We start from the raw sequence: 21,796 nt of genomic DNA on the forward strand, positions 1-21,796 counted from the left end.
GTATGAAGAGCCCAATGGCCCTTTCTCTCATCTTCCTGCCCAGAACGAACTAAACGATTCCTCCTCTGCAGCCCCCCTGTCAGTTGTCCCTGCACCCCCAAAACGGTGAGCTCCTGCTGTGTCACATTCCTCTGTGAGCTTTCAGGGACCAGCCCCAAATGGAGGACACAGTGTGGGTATTCATGGACCAAAGACAGGTAAATGAATGAATGAATGACTGTCTGCTTACTGCTGCTCTTGACCGTCACACAGCGATCTCCTGTAACGTGCTTCTGTGGCTCCTTCATGACCCAAACTCCCCACACAATGACCAGGATGTCTGTCCCTTTCCTCGTGTGGCTCATTGGGGGGCAAAAGTACTTCTCTTGATGCAACAGACACGTCATACACATGGTTCTTCTGCTAATGATTACCCAACGACGCCCACACCGACTCGCATTTCAGAGTTTACAGTGATTAAAAGAATCTTTTCAGGAGAACGGCTTACCCGTCGCCATCGAGGTGGATCTTCGTGTCGCTCCACAGCCGGAGAACCATCCCAATGGTGCAGCTTTTGCTACGCGGGAGGAAAGGAAGATGCCCAGGGTTAGAGTCACATTTACCTGTGACCTGCTTACACGCTACTTCCCTGTGTCTTCGCCCAGCCCCTGACCTGGCTGGGTCCAGCTCCCAGTGTGGGCCTGGGAGCTGCTCATGGGCTGTGTGTAGGGACTGCTCACCACTGCTTCTAGAAGACACGGGGCTGCGATGGCCCCATCAGAGGGAGTTGCCAGTGACCCCAGCTTGGAGACAGTCACAGGGTACTCTGACCCCACGGTTTGATGTGGTTGCAGCTTCACAAGCACCAGGTCTCAGCTGCAGCTCTCAGGGGAAAAGGAGGGGCCAGCTGGCCACACGACCTCACTGCAGCAGGGGTGAAGCCGCCGATGGCTGGCGCACTCCTGGCGCGAAGCCATGCGCGCTCTGGGGGACACAGACGAGTGGAGGCAGCCAACCCAGGCTCCCGTCCTGGGGTGAGGGGGGAGGGCAGCGTGCCAACACCATTACCGGAGTTCAGTGCCAGGCCTCTCTTTCTCTACCTTTTGTGCAGCTGCTGTTCCAGAACCAGCTTAATCTGCTTGTTTTGCCCATCCTCACGGTGAAATGATACTTGAGAGACTGGCGCCGCCGGAGCGCGCCGAGGGAACGGAAGGGCTTATCACGGGGGCTCCTCGGATTCTCATGAACATTCCTCAGGAATCTGAAGGAGTCGGCTGTGAGGAGCCGCTGTGACTGTGCCAAGACCAGCTCCACAACCTCCAGGGATCTCCAGCTTACATCTCTGCTGCCACTTAGCAGCCCGCCCAGGGAGTAATGTGACGAGCGCGCGACTGTGCAGACAGGAGCCCCGGGCTCACAGGGCAGCTCTCCCTCTGAGCATCTGCGAGCCTGCCCCTGCCGGATGCTTCCAGCCTTTCGTGTTAGGCCAGTTCTCGTCCCACCCTGCAGTCCTCCCCGTCCTCGATGGGCTAATGACACTTCCTTTGCAGAGGGGCAAAGTAAAACTTGTGCTGAGACTCACAGCTCCCGGAACTTCTTGGCTGTGACAGTGCTGGGGCGAGGCAAGGAGGGGACCCCTCAGAGCCCCAGACTGACACGTCCCTTCCCCTGGACTTGCCCAACTGCCCGCTCGTCCTTTGAGACCTGGCTTAGCGACTGTGTGTTCCAGAGGCCTTTGGCATGGCCCCTCTACACCCACCCCTCTCCTGTGCTCCACGACCCCCCGCATGTCTGCATCCCTGAGCCACCACCCCAGCATCGGATGACGGCTCTTCTTCACTGAGCTCACAGGCTCTCTGAGGTCAAGAACTGTGTGTACTGCTGCTGCTTTGTTTACCTGGGCCTTGCCTGTTGCCTCATACACAGGAGAATGCAAACTGTTTGCTTAATGAATGAGCAGATTAATGAATGATGACTAAGGGGAGCCCATTTCATCTAGTTTTAACAAATCCAGGCTTGGCAATGATCTCACCTGTATTAACTTATCCTGGATGTAAGAAGAGCCATTCGCCTTCATTTCACACAAATAATAGGGCCTATGATACAACGAACTTGGCCTCTAGTTATTGGGAAATTCCAAACCTCTCTGAGCCTCTGACCCAGGACCGTCTCCCAGTTTGGGAATCGGTAGGACAGCAACACTGGATAAGGCCTTCGACTCGCTGCCTATCGAGCACATGCTGCTCATGCAGGCCCGTCTGCCTGGAAGGCGGTCCTCCCTCCTCACTGGGCTGGCTCCTGCATTGACTGGGTGTTCACCACCACCGTCACCTCCTTCAGGAAGCCCTCCTGGCTAAGTGCCCTTGTCTCCAGCACCCCGATGGCACCCAGTGTCAGACCTCCAAGCACAGTGTCACTTTCTTTCCTCTCAGGAGACCCTGAGCTCAGAGCAGAGACTGGAGCTGGCACAGTGCCGCACACAAGAGCGGAAATGCCGTGCCCTGCTGCTCCTGGTCACGCTGCCACCCACCATCGTGCATCCCACCGTCAACTCCCAAGGATACAGGGTCACAGAAATCTTTTTCCAGCAGCAACTCTTGTCCCATCAGACTCACCTCTCCTTACTGGAAAAGTCGACGCCCAGCAAGATGCTCTCCTCTGTGTCCTGGCGCCCGCTGCTGTCCACCACCACCATGTACCGGACCCGCTCCGCCCAGGCGCTCTCCAGGCGCACGGCCTGCAGGGCAGAGAGGCTTTCACGGCCTGCCCTTCCGGGTCGTGCCCCCTTCCTCCGCCCAACCAAGGTCAAGGACATCTGCTGCCTACCTTTCCCCTGTGAGTTTAGACTTTAAGGTGAGATTCTCAGGCATAGGAGCCACATCTCATTTATACCCCAACACGAGGGACAGCGCCTGACATGGGGGGGGGGGGTGCGGAGGCTGGGGTGGCTCCCCAAGTGTGTTAATAATAAAGTGGGTGAATAATAAAATCCAGACACTGAAGATGCCAACTCAGCACTGGCTGACAGACTGACAGAGACCCCATACATCCTTTCGCCAGACCCTCTGGGCACCGAGGAGCAAACTCCACATTGGCTTTTGTGAACAATTTAGGAGAATTTGCTAAAATATAAAAACTCACAGACTTCCCCTCCCCCCACCACCCCACCCACTGCTCATCAGTAATTCCCTACCAAATTTCACAATTAAAAATTAAAACTTGCCACTCTCGTCTCTTCTTACCAGCTTGATTCTATCTTCACAACGCAGAAGGTTGATCATCACTTGCAGATGTTGGGGCAAGTCACCTATCGGACCAACAAATCAAGTTCACACAGTAGGAAAATACCGTTTGATTTAGAGGAAGGACACATTTTATACAGAGTGAGTAAAGCCTGAGCATTTGCTTTGCTATACGTATTATTGTTAAGATATAAACAATGGTTCAATTCCTATCAGAGCAAAACGGATAGCAAATTCAAAAATAAAGGTTCTGTTTATAGCTGTATTGTACCAGAAGTCACCGCAAGTAATCATTATAGCGACCATACACTGAGCCCCTACGAGGAGGTAAATATGTTACCTGCGTAAATTTTAAATTCCATAACCTCCAAGGTACTGGTATGTGATGCCCATTTTAAAGATCAGGAAACTGAGGCTCAGAGGTTGGCCACGACAACACAGTCAGTTCCAGAACTAGGATCAGAAGCCAGGTCCTTTCCCCACACCATACTGCCTCCGTGTGTAGAACAACTGTTGTCCTGTCTTCAGACAGACTTAAATCTTGATGACAAACACCATTATGTGAAAATACTGATTGAGCCTTGGTGTTTGCTATCAATTGTAAGATACAAAATTCTAACCCCAGCTCTCAGGTCCAAAACCAGGCTGGATGACTTGACAAACAAAATGATCACAGTGACGAGAACACTGGCCCCAATGGCTAGTTGCTTTCACCTGTTGTTCAGGGTCGGAGGACTTTCCAGCTGACATTCAGCGTGTGCTGCCCGTCCCAGAAGTCCCAGGAGCACTTACCCACAAGTAAGTTTTCTCGAGTCTTCTTTTCAAACTGCCTTTGGTTTCAGAGTCAGTCACCAAAGAATACCAGTGTATTTACTTTATAGGCATTCCTTATTGGGTTGTGTTTGAACCTAAATTAATACTCAGTTTGATCCCTACTTTACCACTTCCCTGTTTCCTCCAACCAAATCGACCATTAAAAGATAAAGACTTTCCATCTCAGTGCGTGCCAAGGGCTCGTAAAGACATTCCCCTAACGAGGCTGCCTGGAGCTCTCTTTGCCGTGTGAAAGTAATACACCCTGTTACAGAAAGTTTGGAAACTAGAATTAAAAAAACGTTATCAACACCTAGAGACAACCAGCGTCGTGGCTTCGTTCTACTTGAAGACCAGTTACGAATCTCTCTCTCTGTTGGGCTGGGGTTCCCTTGGCCCCTGGCTAAATAGATGAAGATCTCACTCGTTCTATCCCTGGGTATCCTCTTTTCCCAACTATGGGGTGCAAGAAAGGGGGGAAGGATACACAGTCTGGACACATGTTGCTTAATAAGGCGAGGCAGGCTGTCAGGTGCTCATGCCAGATGTGTCACTGAACTTTGTCTTGGCAAAGTTTAAAAATCACTATTTTTTCATTCCACTGTCTTTTATAAAAACAGATTTTTTTCTTTTGGTATTATAGAGAATATGGGGGGGGGGGCGGCGCGGAGAGAAAGAAAATCTCCAAATGAGTTTTCCAAATGCTCGGAGAAGTGACAGCATCCCCAGACTGCGTATAGAGCACCCCAAGGTGGCTGTTTCAAGGGCACAACCCCTGACGATAGCGTATTCTGGTGCGTTTGTTTAGAAAGCCCTACTTCAACTGAAAATATGCAGCTACCTGATAAACTGTAAGTAGGGCATCCTTACACCCTCACTCGTCAGGTAGACGCCAGGCTCAGAAGGGCTGCTTGCCCCCGGCGCCGCCTGGAAGCCACGCCTGGCCGGCCTGCGCAGAAGGGCTTCTCCCTGTACCCGTCGTCACAGCCCTGGTCCCACTATTTCTCTGGCCTTGAAAACCGACGCGTGGCTCACCACCAGGAACGGGGGTCCCCCGCGGCAGAGAAAACGCGCTCCCGGGGAAGAGCATCGACTCACCCGCGTGCTTGTGGGGGTGCTGCAGGCTTCGCTGGCCTTGAGGGCTGCTTCCCTGTTGCAAGAAGAGGGCCGCTCCTTTCACCATGAAAAAGCTCTCACTTAAGCTGGAAGGATGGGACCGGAGGTTAGGCTGGGCCTCAGAGAGGAAAGCGGGCAAAGACGTGCTACAGCGGCGGTGCTCAACCTGTGGGTCATGACCCCTTTGGGGGGTCGAACGACCCTTTCACAGGGGTCGCCTAAGACCATCGGACAACACATATGTAATTACATATTGTTTTTGTGATGAATCACTATGCTTTCATTATGTTCCATTTGTCACCATGAAATTGGGGGTCACCACAACATGAGGAACCGCATTAAAGGGTCGCGGCGTTAGGAAGGTTGAGAACCGCTGTGCCACAGAGCTGAAGAGCTGGGGTGCGCAGCACGTAGCGCCCAAGTGGGATAACAGAGCTTCTGGAAGATTTCCCAGAGCTGCCTTCCCGGCTGTGCTACAAGCTTGCCGTGGAGGGTGCGTGTGCGGAAACGACGCTTCCGCTCGAACACCCAGGTTCTCCGGTTCCATGTGGGCTCTGCCGGGCCCGAGAGCCCCCTCCTGCAGGACACTGTGAGGATCTCACGGTGATACACCGGCCTCTAGAAACAGGGACCGGCCCTCTGCTGGGGGCAGGCGGTGCATCTTTCGTGGTCTTGCTGCTGACCTGTTTCTAACTCCGTGTCTCCTAACAGCTTCACTGCTCCTGGCGGCCTTCCTCTGATGGAAGCCAAGGGAGCGGAAGGGGCACTGTCACTGTGTTTGCATCTGAAGAGAAGCTGAGAGGCCGTTGACCTGGGGTTTAACTCAGTCAAGGGTGCTGTGCCCACTGTTGCTGCAGAAAACCTCCCGTCGACCCAATGAATTTCTCAGCAGAATAAATCTTTGGTCTTCTGTTACTTTAACTACCAAAAACATTCACATTCAACCTATAACTTAATAATTTGCAATTAAAACGTTTTCAAGGTTTCCAAATGCTCTAAAAAAATCTCTAGCTTATGCAGAAATTAAAACTGCATAAAGTAGTAGACTGCATTATCTGTTAATTACTTCCAATTATTCAAAAATAGTCAACTCTGAAAATGACCCAAAAAATACTCCAAAATTATTAACTGTTTTTTGAGGGGTTGGACTACTTATGATTATCTTCTTTCTACCTCTTAGTATCTTCCAAATCTTCTACACTGAGCAAATATTAACTCTTTTAAATGATTATTTTTGTTTGACTTTCATAAGTAATACAAAATATGTACAACATGTTATCATGAAAAAAAATTTTATTTTTATTAATTTTACGAAAGATCACAAATTTTAGTTTAAATTTTAGAAAACTGTAAAAATGATCAATTCTCTCTTGAGCAACCAATTAATATATAAATGATGTGAAAGGAAAATCTCTTAAGAAAATGCGGCACTTTTTTTGTTTGAACAGAGAGCAAATCAGTTCCTGATAGAAACACAACAGTGTCTTCGGTAACATAAGAAAGGAAGATCCCCTCTGCCCCAGACATCCACTGTGAGTAAACCTTCTAATCCTGGAATAAGCAAGTCAGCTACGTCTAACAAGTAACTCTAGGTGCTAAGAAAACTCACCACACAAACGAGCAAGTCAGCCAGCAGATCCTGGAATCAGACACGGTTATCTCCTAGAACGCAAGCCCACAATCATATCTGCTGGCTCTCCTGGTTGAATTCCCATGCTAAAAATAGGGGCTGCTCAAATATCAAATAGGAAGGCTCCGTCTGCCTCTTACTTGGGCCTCTGAATTGCTGATAACTGGCTTTACAGATTTTGTAACACCAATACTGTACACCTGTACAACTTCTTTATTTATGACAGCGAATGTACTGCCAAGCCTTCCTTCCCACCGATTTGTCATATACGTGTGCTGCAAGGGAAAGTGCTGAGGAGCCCAGGATTCTAAATGATGGAGGAAATGAGAGGCACCCTTCCCTTTGCCGTCTCGCTCTCACCCGTGGGAGGCAAGAGGCTCTCGAGGATCCACGTGGCCCACCTGAAATCCAGGCTGTCGTATTTTAGCAGGCGGCGGAGTCACCCAGCACCCTTCCATCACCCTTCTCGTTTGTCACCTTCTCCTTCCTTAACATTTCACAAGCAACTCTGTTTTCAGAACTGCTGTTTCAGACACAGATCACTCACTCCTGATTCTCGGTGAAATCTGGAAGAGCTGCCGGAGGGACCCCAAAACCCACGAAAGAAACGCAGCCACCAGTTCACTGAAGCAGCTGGGAAAATTTTTTTCAAGGCAACATCAGCCTCTTTTGTTCATGGGTTAAAAACAACAACACAAAAGCAACCCCAGAAAAACAAAAATCCGCACTGACCCAAACCCCAAGCGCTCTGGAAACAGCCAGCCATGAACCGTGACCTTTGCCTTGGAAATCACGGGCAAAAATTCCCCTTGGTTTCCCTCACACTTCCTTTGGAAAAAAAGGGGAACAATGCAAAAGAATAGGCTGGTTTTATCCTGTGATCGCTGACTAGGCCAGTTGTTCCTCGGGGTCCCTGACACTGATAAAGAACCAGGGCCTCCCATCCACACATGAGGCTGGGGGGGCGGGGGGTGTAGGGGTAGCTGTGTGTATGGGGCCTGTCCTCCTCCCGCCATTCGTCGCAGGCGTGTACTGGAGAGGAGACTGGAAGCTACGGGCAGCCCTGTGCCCTGTGCCCGCGCCTGGGAGACGGTGAGAGGACACAGCACGAGGATGGCCGCACAAGATGACTCTCGGGGCCAAGAGGCCGCACAGCCAGGCAGTCACAGGATCAGGAAAACAAGACACAGATATTTCTCCCACCGTTTCCTGGCTTTTGTGCCGAGCTCATTGCAGGCCCAGAGCCTAGGCGCCCTCTGCGTGGCTGATGCGAACAGTTTCCCACTGCCAGGGCGCCGTCGGGGGTCTCTGACAGGCCTCCAAGACCCAGAGGCAGCGTACCCCGATTCATGGGTCTCCAGGCGCCCCTCTGGGGAAGGAGGCCCTGTAACAAACCCACTTTGGCTCACTCCTTCCGGGGTACTCAGGGCAGGAAGCTCAAACCCACCAACCACCCATCCCGGCTACAGAAAACCTGCATCTCCTCAAAGACGCTGGCGTCCTAAAAAGAGCGACTCAAGTTCCAGAAGGTCAGACCCAGACGAACAAAACTGAACTGTTTCCCTCCGTCGCTGTAAGGAAAATCTTGAAGTAACAACAAAGCCAGCCCCTGCCCTCCCGCCCCCCACCCCAACGCTGTTATCTCCATGGGACAAACATGCTCTCAGACACTGGCTCCTGCCGCTTCCCTCCCCGCCGAAAGATTAAAGTCTCTACAAGGCACTGAAGACGAGAGAAAAACCTCAATCGTTGCTCCTCAAGAAAACCCCAGCCCTCAGAGCATCAGCAGCCACTCATCCCATCACCCAGCCGGGGCAGGAGAACAGAGACCAGCAGGGGATACGTACTAATTTGGGCTGGAAACCTCTGAGGAGCAGAAGTAAGGAGGTGGCTGAAGGGAGACACAGAAATCGGTAAAACAAAAAAGCTTCATGACGGCGGCGATCACATGGTTGGCGACCCCGAGCCCCGGCCTCCCACGCCCCAGGAGAAGGCAGGCAGGTGAGGAAGAGGCTGGCGTCCTTCGGCGAGGAGTCCTCGGCCTCGGACGATGCTCCCTCCCAGAGAGCAAATGGCTCTGGTGGCACTCTCGTCTCCCCCTGATATTTGGGTTGAAAAAGGCCCTTGTCCCTGCACATCCTGATGAAAGGGCCATTCAGAGGGAGCCAGGCAGCTGAAGTTCCTCTCATCACTTTCCTCCCACGCCGTGGGGTGGCCTCAGCAGCAGGCCAGAGGGTGCGCATCGGCAACGGGGAGGGAAAACAGCTGGCCGCCCAGGCACACGTCCGTGCGACCGGACCCATGCTGGCCGCCATCGTCACACTGAGGGATTTCTGTTTCTTTCAGAACACCATCCACTCACCCAGCCGTGACCGTGGGCAGCTGCCACAGTTACCGGGCACTTGCAAAAGCACGTTTACGTTCTGGAAATTCTGCAGTCATGCTAACAGCTCCCTGAGGAGGCAAGACTGGGGAGGGGGAGTTCCAGATAGAGGGACCCTCCCGGATGCACATGTGAGAAATGCACGCAAGGTGCTCAGGACAGGCCAGGCTGCGCAGGTAAAGCAGGCCCGGGTCCTGGAGGACCTGGTCCAAGACCCCACCCACAGGGGCCAGCCGGGAGCTGTCTGCTTTTAGCGCTTCTTTCAGCCGGGGAAGTAAAGTAAGGGTACGAATAACCACAGTGCAGGCAGGATGGGATCCCACCCTAAGAGAGGAGCTCGGGGAGGTCTTATCTGGAAGCTCCCCCAGCTCCCAAATGCTCCCAAAAGGATTAAGTGAAACACAGACACAACGATTCTTATTTGGCAGCTGAGGATACAGCTTGCCCAGGAGCAGGCAACTTGACGAGATGGGATTAGACAAGTATGTTTGCCCCACGTCCACCTTCTCAACCCCTGGACTGCCCGTCGTCCCTGCCCATCCAGACAGCTAACTGCAACGCGGCTGGTTCCGCTACAGCACACGTGACCGAGAAGTCGGAACCCGGACTCGGCTCCAGTGCTGGTTCCCAGCACATGGAAGAGAAGCCTCGGCATCAGAGTTCCTCCACCAGCCTGGGGACAGGCGGAAGGCACCCCAACCACCCTGCCCACGGCCACCTGCACAGGACACATCCTTCCGTCCTTCCTACTGAGTGGGAATCCTGCAGAGTCCTGTGGGTGGCGCGGCCACGCTGGCCGAGCTGCTTCCCATCAACAAGCATTGCAATACTGTCATTACCAAGCTCCTGCCACGTGGCAGGGGCTGTGCCAGGCACTTAGCTATGCATGGCGTCCAGCTCCCACGGCTCGGAGGGGCAGGCATGCCTTTCTCCATGTGACAACTGCAGGGAGCCCGTCAAACTCCTGAAACCGTGTCCAGGGCAGCCTCGTTTTTAACCAACTCCCTGACTGATTCTGGTGCACACTGAAGTTTAAGAAAAGAAAATACACGGGTCTGGGTTGTGACTCGTGGTCTACTATCTATGTATGTTCTGCTATTCACTTACAGGATTCTGTTCATTCGTTCAAACAACAAATATTTGCAGATTAAGAAGTACATGTTAAGCCACGCCCGTGCACGTGTCCACCAGGGCTAAGGTAATGACCCTCTCCAAGGGACGGGTGTATGTTTGGGTGGTTTGGGTGTGTGCCAGGCCACTTAGAAACTTAATTCTGTGAAAAACAGAAACACGAAGTGTAGCAACACCACGCTGCAGAATATTACACTAATGCCCCGACGTCCACCCGTGGCTGTCCATCTGAGGAACCTATGGACCTTCTAAAACATATTCATGCCCAGGTCTACCCTTAACTGATTCTGATTCAAAAGGTCTGCAGTAAGTCCGAGCACCTGCTTTTTAAAAGTCCCCAAAGGGCTTCGGACCCATAGCCAGGGTGAACCCCCGAATCTCTCAGTGGCAGGAGACACGGGAACACTGGTTTCTCCCGTGGGCGTCATAAAAATACCTCCCGCACAGTAAGCGCACGATCAATGTTTTCTGCTGGTGAACGATACCACCACTGAGAGCGCGGGGTCCTCTCAGGAGAGGAACACGGCTGGGTACCGTGAAGGGAGGTCACGCCAGGTCAGAGCACAAAATAACACCCTCCCTGGAAGCGGCAGAACAGGTTGGCAGGAAGGCGCGCCTGCCCATCTTCTACCAGATACTTTCAGTCACAAGTGTCCCTGCCCTCGACAGGCAGCCGCGTTGCACGATACGGAATGGCAACAGCAATGACGGATCAGAGCTCTGCTGTGGACAAAGCACTCGAGGTAATGTGAACGGATTTGATCTTCTAGGAGCGCTTCCGGGAAGACTGAGCAGGCATCACTATGCTCATTTTATAGACGAGGAAACAGGAAGCTCCTTCAACGCTATGGTTTTAGGATTCCTGACACACGTCTCGCACAAAATCAGAGACCATGAGCCTCAAGTCCAGGCTCTGAAAAGGGTCCAAAGTGACTGGACGGGTTGAAACAACTTTTACGTGGACAGAGCCAGTCCTCGAAGGCACTAGGCTCTGCACCATGGTTACCGAGTGGGCTGTGGTCAGTCTAGCGCAGTGGTCGGCAAACTCATTAGTCAACAGAGCCAAACATCAACAGTACAACGATTGAAATTTCTTTTGAGAGCCAAAATTTTTAAACTTAAACTCTATAGGTAGGTACATTGTTATTAACTTAATTAGGGTACTCCTAAGGCTTAGGAAGAGCCACACCCAAGGGGCCAAAGAGCCGCATGTGGCTCGCGAGCCACAGTTTGCCGACCACGGGTCTAGCAGATGTGATGATAATTCCAGAAAAAAAAAAAGGGGGAACAAATGTGAAGGTGGGTACCACTGACCACTCCCAAGAGGAGGTTCTGCTAATTCCATTTAGATTCACAAATACCTACTGTCTGGTCAGGGCTAAGCCCTGGGCATTCAGAAATGAAACAGGCATGGCTCCTGCCCTGGGGCAATGTTACCTGCTAGTGGGTCAGACAGACACAGGGCAGTAACTGAGAAGTAAGGCAGCAGGTTGCACAGTAGAGGAACATACTGGGTGCTGCAGGTGCACACACACACGTGCACACACACACGTGCACACACACACACGTGCACTTGGAAGATCACGTTACACCTCCCCTGTAGTGAACAGAGGAGGATTTGTAGAAGGCCCCTCTGTGAACTCATACATGTCTATTCTGGTTTATAAGTCAGTTTCTTATCAATTTGGTTAACATAAGTTGGCTTCTCAGAAGCTGATCATCCCTGAGTGTAGTAATAAATTCAAGTAATAAATTCAAAGAAGCCTAAGGTTTGGTTCTTAGCTGTGCCCATTCGGGGCTGGAGAGGAGGACGAGCTCCTTTATGCGTGGTTACCTAGAATCTCCGTCTGTCAGGCGGGGAAGGAGACTTTGAACATTCTGTGTGTCCTGGCCGTCAAGTCCCCTTGTGATGTTAAAGTGCCCTGCCATGCCGATCACTTCCGAATGGGCACAGCTAAGAACCAAACCTTAGGCTTCTGGCTGAGCCATCCAGCCGCCAACCTAAGAAGTTCTCAGCACCTGAACGCCTGGTACAGCAAGAGCACTCACTGAGCTTTGCTTCCAGGCAGTAAATGCTACCTTCTACCTGAATGGTGCTTTACAGTTTACAGAGGGCTGTCCCTCCATTTCTGCTGTTATTTCTTAGAAGAATGAGCTTCCATTCTTCTAACGAAAGAACCAAGACAGAGACGATAAGGACTTATCTGTGGCCATCTGTCTAACAAGTGGCAGCTCTGGACGGAGAGGCTCCCATCTGGGGCTCCTCCTGCAGAATCCCCAGGTCGGAGGGCAGGATGCGCTGACCTGCAGCAGCAGGAGCAGCAGGTAAAGCTGGGTGGACACAGATGGACCTCAGAACCATTCAGAACCCCACTCCGAGCAAAGTGAAGCTTATGGAGATGTGAAGGAGATGGAAGACGTCCTAGCTGGAGAAGGCGAAGACGACGGCAGGTGGAGACGGGAGATTCCTTCCACTGCTCTCTCTCCCACGGGTTCTCCCCTCACTTTGAATTCACGTTCGAGTCACAAAGACCCTGAGTTGCACCAAGGCCTCGGTCTTTCTGTGTTGTGCCCCCCAGTACAGTCTGACAGGGCCTTGTTCCAAACACCATCCCTCAGGGCACAAGCAAGCAAGGACCGCACCTGACACAGCTATCGGCTAGCGCTCCCCAACTGTTTCCTGCAACACAGAGGGTTGGGAACAGGGAAATTCCAGCTACGCAGGGCAGTGCACTTAGGAACGGGGTCACCGGCAGGCAATGCTGGCAGGCCTCCTTACAAATGTCTGTGCTGCTGGGCCATGCATTGTTTGGCTAGAAGGCGTAGGCTTCTCTCAGACAGAAGGAATGTCCAGAAGCATTTCAGACAGTAAGAGACATTCTCTGAAGCCAGCGCCACAGCTCCCCTTCATACCAATGGGTAGGAGCAGGCAGCTGAATAGACTAGCAGGCTCGCAAAAGCGGGCTTTTTCCCCACTGCATGAATGAGACAGCAAATGATGTGCCTTCAGTTGGCTTGATAAACTGTAGTTTCTTGATGGCCCCCCAAGTGCCTCAGGCCCTGTCTATAGGAGCCAGAGCTGGTGCCATCTTCCTCTGGACAACTGGTATACCGGGGTCGAAGACCCCAGCGAGGCTGTGTGCAGGAAGTGCAGTGGCAGCAACGACCACCCAGCCAGCCAGAAAGAGAAGGCACGTGATGGAAATGTTTTTGAAACTACGCGAAAATCCCACCAATGGCTTATCTCCACCGTCCCAGGTTCTTAGTCCTTCCTTCGGTGTATGTAGCTCCATCCCCTCTTCAAGGTCACCACACCCTAACCTGACTCCCAGACAGACCTTCAATTTCCTAGGTCTATTGACCCACTAGCTGGTGGCGAAGTGATCGGCACGGCAGGGCACTTTAACATCACAAGGGGACTTGACGGCCAGGACACACAGAATGTTCAAAGTCTCCTTCCCGTCTGACAGACGGAGATTCTAGGTAACCACGCATAAAGGAGCTCGTCCTCCTCTCCAGCCCCGAGCATTAGTTCATGACTAACTCAGCCTGGTCATCTCCGAGCAGCTGGAACTCGGCACTCACCACGCACAGGATGAACTGGACAAGTAAGACTCACCAAGTAAACGCCGCAAGTGGAGTTACAGGCACTGGCGGTCGGGCCCTCTTGGCAACCAAGGGCTTCAAACAACACAAAACAAAGTTCTCCACCTCACCTGAGTGTCCAGACCCTCTCAGTGCCCGGAAGACAGTGTGCCCTCAGGGAAACATCTATGATAAAACATCTTTGTAGAGTGTCATGCTAAGCACTGTCTACATATTACCTAACCAAATCCTCAGCATCCGCCTGCATCTGAGACAGAGGGAAACTGAGGCTCAGAGAGGTTACGTCACTTGCCAAGTTCGCACGGCCAAGAAGAGGCCTGTATTCAGAGGGCATCGGGCTGGCAGCTGTCTCTCAGAGCAGTTCAGAAAGAAGTTCTTTGTACTGTTCTTGCCACTTTTCTGTAAGTTTTGTTTCAAAATGTTAAAAAAATATTTTTTCAGCCTGGCCGGCATGGCTCAGTGATTGAGCGTCGACCTATGAACCAGGTCACGGTTCGCTTCCCGGTCAGGGCACATGCCTGGGTTGTAGGCTTGATTCCCCAGTGTGGGGCGTGCAGGAGGCAGCCGATCAATGATTCTCTCTCATCACTGATGTTTCTCTCTTCCTCTCCCTTCCTCTCTGAAATCAATAAAAATACATTTTAAAAATATATATAAAAATAAATTTATTTTTTCAACTTCCACTTAAGTAGCTTTTGGTAAAACACTACTTACTCTGCACTGGCAGGTGATAAAAGCTTAAGGCCATTTCACTGGTTGTTGTCACGGGCATACTTCCTGGCTTTCTCCTCCCATCTCGAACACTTCCTCCCTCACCAACGGAGATCTCTATGGACCATTTTCCCTCTTGTGTTTCCCAGAATGCAAGGTGTGCTAGGTGGTGGGACATGATGGGAAGCGCTGCTCTCCCAGTTCCTCTTGGTCTATGTGTGTGTCCGATTGTGTGGAACACACACACACACACACACACACACACACCCGGCTCCTGTAAGACCTAATTTTAACATTTTCCTGCTCCGAGACCACACTCTGGAACAGTGAGGGGCCAACCTGCCCGTGCGAGCCTCCCATTGTCAAGGGCACGCACAGTCAGGATGCGGCAGGCCCGCAGGATGTGACTCAGCATCCTGTTTTCGATGTTTGGGGCGACCGGCAGCTCTGGCGCCCAACACTACGGCTGACTTCACCTCTCAGGACCACAAACACCGGGTTAATTGGTGGGACGGACACACAGCATCAGCTCTCCCTGTGGGCTGCGGGGCCCACGCCCTGACTGTCCACCCCTCACCCTGGGTTTCCTTATGGACACCCACTACTTATCTGGGTTATCTATCAGGGTATCTGTCAGGAATTGTTATTCAGAGGAACTGGCCTGGCGGTATTTTAAGGACGCCATGAATCAAGCAACTGAACTTGTTTCTCCCTTTGTTTTGACTCCTAGGAAGCTCACGGTCAGACCAGTGGCCAAACTCCGGTAACTGTAGCAACATTCCGCCATACATTCCACCTATAAACCTTCCTATGACTGCATCTATTTCCCCCACTTTCTCCCTCTCCCATGTTTCTAATTTTACAATTAATATATATTATTGATTTCAGAGAGGAAGTTAGAGAGAGAGAGAGAGAGAGAGAGAGAGACATCAATGATGAGAGAGAATCATTGATTGGCTGCCTCACGCCCCCTACTGGGGATGGAGCCCGCAACCCATGTGCCCTGATCGGAAATCGAACCGTGTCCTCTTGGTTCATAGGTTGACACTCAACCACTGAGACATATGGGCCGAGCTCACTTCTCTAATTTTAAATTACATTGTTTCAATGAAATTACTAAGCTGTTTCAAATCCCTTTCCAACAGAGCTGTGGCTGACCCAGCATTCACATGGTACCTCTAGGACAGCGGTTCTCAACCTGTGGGTCGCGACCCCTTTGACAGGCGAACAACCCTTTCACAGGGGTCGCCTAAGACCATCCTGCATATCAGATATTTACATGACGATTCATAACAGTAGCAACATTACAGTTATGAAGTAGCAACAAAAATAATTTTATGGTTGGGTCACCACATGAGGAACTGTATTTAGAGGGCCAGAAGGTTGAGAACCACTGCTCTAGGACAGTGATGGCGAACCTTTTGAGCTCGGCGTGTCAGCTTTTTGAAACACTCTAACTTAACTCTGGTGCCGTGTCATGTATAGAAATTTTTTGATCTTTGCAACCATAGTAAAACAAAGACTTATATTTTTGATATTTATTTGATATATTTAAATGCCACTTAACAAAGAAAAATCACCCAAAAAAATGAGTTCGCGTGTCACCTCTGACACGTGTGTCATAGGCTCGCCATCACTGCTCTAGGAGGTAGACTTTTTAACTTAACATGGAACCCCCAGCATTCAGCACAGAACCCATGACACATACAGGCAGCCCATTTACATGGGCTAAATTGGTAAAGAGAGCGAAGAGTTAGATAAAAACTGCTTCCATTGCCGGGTTGCTTCACAAGAGGCATCCCTCCCTCCCACTGCGCGTGGTGGGGCCCGAACACGGGGCCCAGGGCTTGGGGAGCAGGGGCCGTAGGAAGCCCTCTGCGTACAGTTCAGTGGCCTCAACCCCAGCCTTAAAGGGCCACTCTTAAACGTCACCTGCCACAGACCCAGCACGGAACAGGGGGGTCTGGGCATTTGGAAAGTGGCAAGTGGCTTACAGAGGTGAGAGGTGGCAGCTGGCCTGGTTGTCTCCAAACCATACCTACCGTCCCCTCCCTGTGGGAATCCTGACTGGGCCCAGCTTTGGGGAGACGCCTGGAGAACTCTTGGCAAACACGTGCCAAGCCCTGACCGGGAATTCCTTCTGCCAGCGCAGGGTGGCCCCGTTGGGGGAGCACCAGACCTTTCCTCAGGGGACCTCCAACAACCTTCTTTGAAACAAAGTCTTTTTAAAAATAGCTTCTAAAGTAGCCATTCAAGAAAAAAAAAAATCTGCAGAAATAAAAATACAAAGCATGGTGAAAGTTGGTACAAAGTTCAGTAGAACTTGGGAGGGAATGAGGTCAAACGTTGCTTGTTTTTCCTCTTAGCTTCCCCTTGGATGACCCTGTGGCCTTTGTGGGGAACTGGCCTTGAGTCCACCTACGGAGGAGAACACGGTCAGGAAGGGTGACAGGAGGGGCCCTCGCTACCATCTATGAAAGTAACTCACGGGACCACGTGTCAGGCGGCATCAGGCAAGGACGAAGCACTGCACACAACACAGGACTCTCTAAGCCTCACCAAGACCCTCAGTGTCAGGGAGGGCAGGTGGCTGGCCCAAGGTCACGGTCGTGCAGGTGGTCAGGGGGAGGGGCCTACACCCACCCAGAGGCCCCACTGACAGGCACAGGCCGGCCTGTGTGACCTCCGTAGTCCACACAGCTGTCTGGCCCATCTCACCGCGATGCTCGGGCCACACCCCCAGGCAGGCCAGCTTGGTTTTCTCATCAGCACATCGCCTCCACCATGGGAACCATCAACAATACCACACCCCGCCCCCAAGTGGGACCCCCACGGGCCAGACTCAGGGTCTTGCCCCCATCCTGGCCCAACGCCTCTGCACATCTTGAAGATGACTCCTCCTTATTGTGAGTAATCCTATTTTGATTAATCCTGTTTCTTTACTGCGGCTTTCCTTGAAGCAGGACAACTCCTTCGGATGCTCCAGCCCTAGGAATTTTCTAATAAGCTGTCCAAACCCAGAGATCTGACCGCAGCAAGACATAGGCCAACGACGAGCTCTGAAGGTGAGTCCCTTCTTTCCAAATGGCCGCTACTGTGCATGTGGCCCTGCTCCTGAGGGCCAGGCGTGCCTGACGAGTGGGCCCACTTCTTCTCAGGGGTCAACTAGTTTGCTCCGTCGCAGGGTCAAAGCCTAACACTGACCTGGCTAGACGCCCCACAAATATCTGACCTGGCTCGTCGTGTGGGAATAAAGGGGAACTCTTGACAGTATGTTACAAATTCACCATGAACGGTTAGAAGCACAATGTAACACGGAACCAGACTGGTGGGTCTGAGGACTCTGATTCTTGGATTTGGAAACCATCATCTAATCCGTCTCTTCACTTTGCAAAGAAGGAAACGGGGGCCCAGAGACACTTAGCAACTTGCCTAAGCTTGCACAGCAGGTGATATATCTCGGGACAGGACCTCGGCTTTCTGACTCCCCCTCACGGCTTCGTTCCATTTACTAGGAGGGAGATCACTGGTCACCACTGTTACGGCGAAGAGCTTGCGCGAGCATTCCTGTTATGTGCACACGCCCCCCTGGTGTGCCAAGTGTGTGGGAAGAATGAGACAGGGGCCCTGAGGCGCACTCTTTTGAAGTCTAAGTATGAGTATTTGGAAAGTTTAATGAAACCGACTACTCTGAGCAGAATTCATTTTAAGTTAACCTTAATAATAAAGTTAATTAAGTTCCAGCAGAATCAAATTAACTTCACCTCTGTTCTCATTTGTCCCCACTCTAGTTTGAGTTTTCCAACAACGCGCCGGCCGGTGTGGCTCAGTGGTTGAGCATCGACCTACGAACCAGGAAGGAGGTCATGGTTCGATTCCTGGTCAGGGCACACACCCGGGCTTCATCCCAGTAGGGGGTGTTCAGGAGGCTGCTGATCAATGATTCTCTCTCATCATTGGTCTTTCTATTTCTCTCTCCCTTTCCATTCTTCTCTGAAATCAATAAAAATACATCAAAAAAATTTAATGGATACTGAAGGCAAATTCTGATTTTAAAATCAAATGTTCCACCAAACTACCAGGAATAATACCTGAGTTAAACCAAAAGGAACGGCAAAACTGTATAATGGCCCCAGAATTTTATAAGTCTGTGTACTCCAATATTTAAAATTTGGAGTCACTGGGAGGCCGCTGCCTATGAAGCCACGGGGTTGGGACAGGAAGGGATGAGGAACATTTGCATGTCTCCTGTGAGGAACCAGATCAGAAGGGAAGGGACATCTAACAGCGCCAAACAGACACAGACGACTCCATTTACGAGACCTCGATGGCCCATCCGGAGGGTGCCGGGTGCTAGGAGGCTAGGAGCCAGGAAGGCCCTGTCCTTAAGGTGGGAATTCGGTCTAGTGGGCAAGTGGCCATAATTCTACAAAGCAAGGACCCAGTACCAAAGCAACACCAAAGAGAGAAAAATGCCCGTGGGAAGGAAATGGGAGGCACGATCACCCCCACAGAAGCTGGGCCCCGGGGGAGGTGCAGAGAGGGGCATCTGCTGAATGCCTGCTGTGGGAGGAGAAATCCGTGCAGTGACCACATTTAAATCTGACAGCAACCTACACGCTGTGTATGGTTTTGCTCACTGGAAACGGAGGCCTGCCCTGCCCAAGGTCACAGAACAGCCAGCTGAGGTGACAGATGACAGAGGTCGGAGCCGGCCCTATTTCTCCCTAAGACCAAAGCTTAGGGAAAACACGGGTAAGGGTCAGTGGGGATGGCTATTTCAGAGGCCAAAATATTCAAAGTGGGTGCAAATCCAAGTGACCCCACACCTCCAGATGCGGCCCAGGGGGTCGGTGTTGAGCAGAGATCACGGTGGTCGCCTGTGTGGTGGCCAATCCCTGTGGGTTCCTGATGCTCCTCTTCCCACCAGGACTGAGCATCCCGCACGTGGCATCACCTTCACCTCACCCACACCTGCTACTTCTGTCACACCGAACGGACGCCTGCTCAGCCGCATGACTGCTTTCTCTACATTGCATGGGGGCATCTCGAGACCTCCCCGGCCACTGGTGCAGGCACCCCAAGTGAGTCCCTATCCCGACGGTTGTGGGGCCAGGGGACAAGGCGGGAGAGCCGCTCCCTTAGGTAGGTGACCCTGTCCGGGAAAGGTGAGGGATGGTCCCTCCTGAGATGGCGTTCAGTCCCAGGACCCTGTGGCCGCAGTTCTTCCTGTCGGCCTGGAAGCAGCGAGCTGCCACGGCTTCTACAGCCGAAAGGAAACGGACTCTGCCACGAACCGGTGTGACTTTGACTGTGGAGAAGGTCCTGAGCCTTGGATGAGACCCTGGACCGGCCAACATCTGACTGCGGCCACGTGAGACCCCAAGCAGAGGACCCAGCTGAACCGTGTCCGGATTCCTGACCCATGGAAACTGGGAGATAACAGCCGGACGTTGTTTTGGACCCAGAGTGTGCGGTCACTTGTCACACAGCAACAGCTCACTGACAGCAACCCGCTGCAGAGAGCCTGGATGCAGCGGACGCCGGGCACCTCTCGGCAGAACTTAGCTGATCATCAGATCAGGCAGCTTATCCTCAGATCAGGAATGATCAAGTCCAGACTGAGAAATCGCCAAGAAAGGCAGGAGGCACCCCAAAGGGTGGGCAGGCGTAAGAGAAGAGGTGCTAAATGGAGATGAGGGAGCGTGGTCTGTGGAGACCACCCTGACGCGATGGGGGAGGAAGAGAAGGCACAGCCACACTTAAAGGTTCTGAGGAGAATGGGGTCCTCCGGGGAATTCCAGGTCAAGACCAAAAGGGGAAGGAGCCGTGGAGGAAAAGGCAGGGCTGTAAGGGGCTTTACGGTTTACCACTGACACCAGATAAAATAGAGAAGACAAAATCCTGCTGCTCTGGCCCAAACATTTGCTTGGCCAGGCAAGAAGCAAATTAAAAGAGCTCTCATGAACATTTTCACGCGCTTGATTTGGAAATGCTGAAAAGCAACAACAACAACAGTCACTCCTGATCCTCACAACCACATTCTCTCCTGGGGCCCCGCCTGGCACACAACCACTCACATCGCCTGCCAGGCGGAGGCAGCTCCCAGGATGGCGAGGGAGCCAGGAGCCGCTGCCAGCAGGGCCATCTGCTCACCGATTCCCACAGTCTGAACAGCACGGCTTCCAAAAGGGGATTGCCGGAGGCCGGCAGCAGTCTGCACACGCAGGGCCGGGCCGGGGAGCGGAGCGGGGGAGCCGGGTCTGCACTGCTCTGCGTCGTCAGCTTCGCTCTGGGCATGAGATGATCGGTTCCTGAGACGTTTTCCAGAAGGCCTTTAAGAGAAACTGTCGGAATCGTAACACTGACTCCGCAAGCGCGCGCTGCTATCTGCATCGCAGGGGGATGCAGCCCGGTAAGGGGTGCAGAGCATGCAGTGGTGGCCCCCTCGGGGCCGGCCCCGCGTGACACAAGAGACACAACTCCCGCAGGGAGTCGGCCCCTCTAGTTCAACGCTGTGAACTAACTGATCTGAGCAGCATCGTAGGAAGACCAAACCCAGCAACGGCTCTCCAAGCCCGTCGTGGGCCCGACTCTGTGAGAGGAGCCCATGCAATCTACCGATGACCCTGAAAGGCCGTGGTTTATCTCTGTCTTAGATGGACAACTGAGACCCACGGAGGTGCAGGAACGCACAGCGGTAAAGGAACTGGGCTGCTAGAGCAGGAGCCAGATCCCCAGCCTGCATCTGCCTGGCCCCGAACCCCACATTTTTCCTCTACGGGACCTTGCTCGTTCTCATAGGTGTACGTGATTTACTGCAGGCTCAAAGCTACGTTGGTATATTTAAACTGTGGAAATGTTACATGCAGGCGGGGAACAAGGCCCTGCCACCAAGGGAAGCACCGGGAGTTAGGGACGACACGAAAGCACAAGCACCTGCCACGCTAGGCCGGCGTGGCACCTGGAACCGATGGAGAAGCCCAGAGCTACCTGTTTCCTCTGCAGAGAGGGGCGTGGCAAACCAGTGGGGTGGGAGCCCTTGGACCTGGCTGGGAGGATGTGGCCAAGTGAAAAAGAACCGGCTTAAGAGAAAGAGCGTGGTCGGGGAGCAGTGAGAAGGACTGGAAAACAGCATGTGCAAGAGGGGGTGACCCCATAGATCAGCGGTTCTCAGCCTGTGGG

At 52.3% G+C, this 21,796-nt stretch overlaps 1 protein-coding gene across 5 annotated transcripts in view; it reads right to left on the reverse strand.

The window, feature by feature from the left end:
• Positions 1–21,796, reverse strand: part of SSH1 (slingshot protein phosphatase 1) — a 49,137-nt gene that overhangs the window by 18,671 nt on the left and 8,670 nt on the right. The window contains exons 3-6 of one of the 5 annotated variants that reach the window (XM_036354369.1): positions 5,133–5,236; positions 3,222–3,286; positions 2,595–2,716; positions 488–556 (exon numbers count right to left, since the gene is read on the reverse strand). In XM_036354369.1, the coding sequence (XP_036210262.1) occupies positions 488–556; positions 2,595–2,716; positions 3,222–3,286; positions 5,133–5,236 (360 nt within the window). The other 4 variants (XM_036354370.1, XM_036354372.1, XM_036354371.1 and 1 more) reach the window with 4 other exon arrangements.

This window comes from Myotis myotis, unplaced genomic scaffold, assembly GCF_014108235.1.
Source record: "Myotis myotis isolate mMyoMyo1 unplaced genomic scaffold, mMyoMyo1.p scaffold_m19_p_20, whole genome shotgun sequence".
In the NCBI taxonomy this organism is placed as follows: Eukaryota; Metazoa; Chordata; class Mammalia; order Chiroptera; family Vespertilionidae; genus Myotis; species Myotis myotis.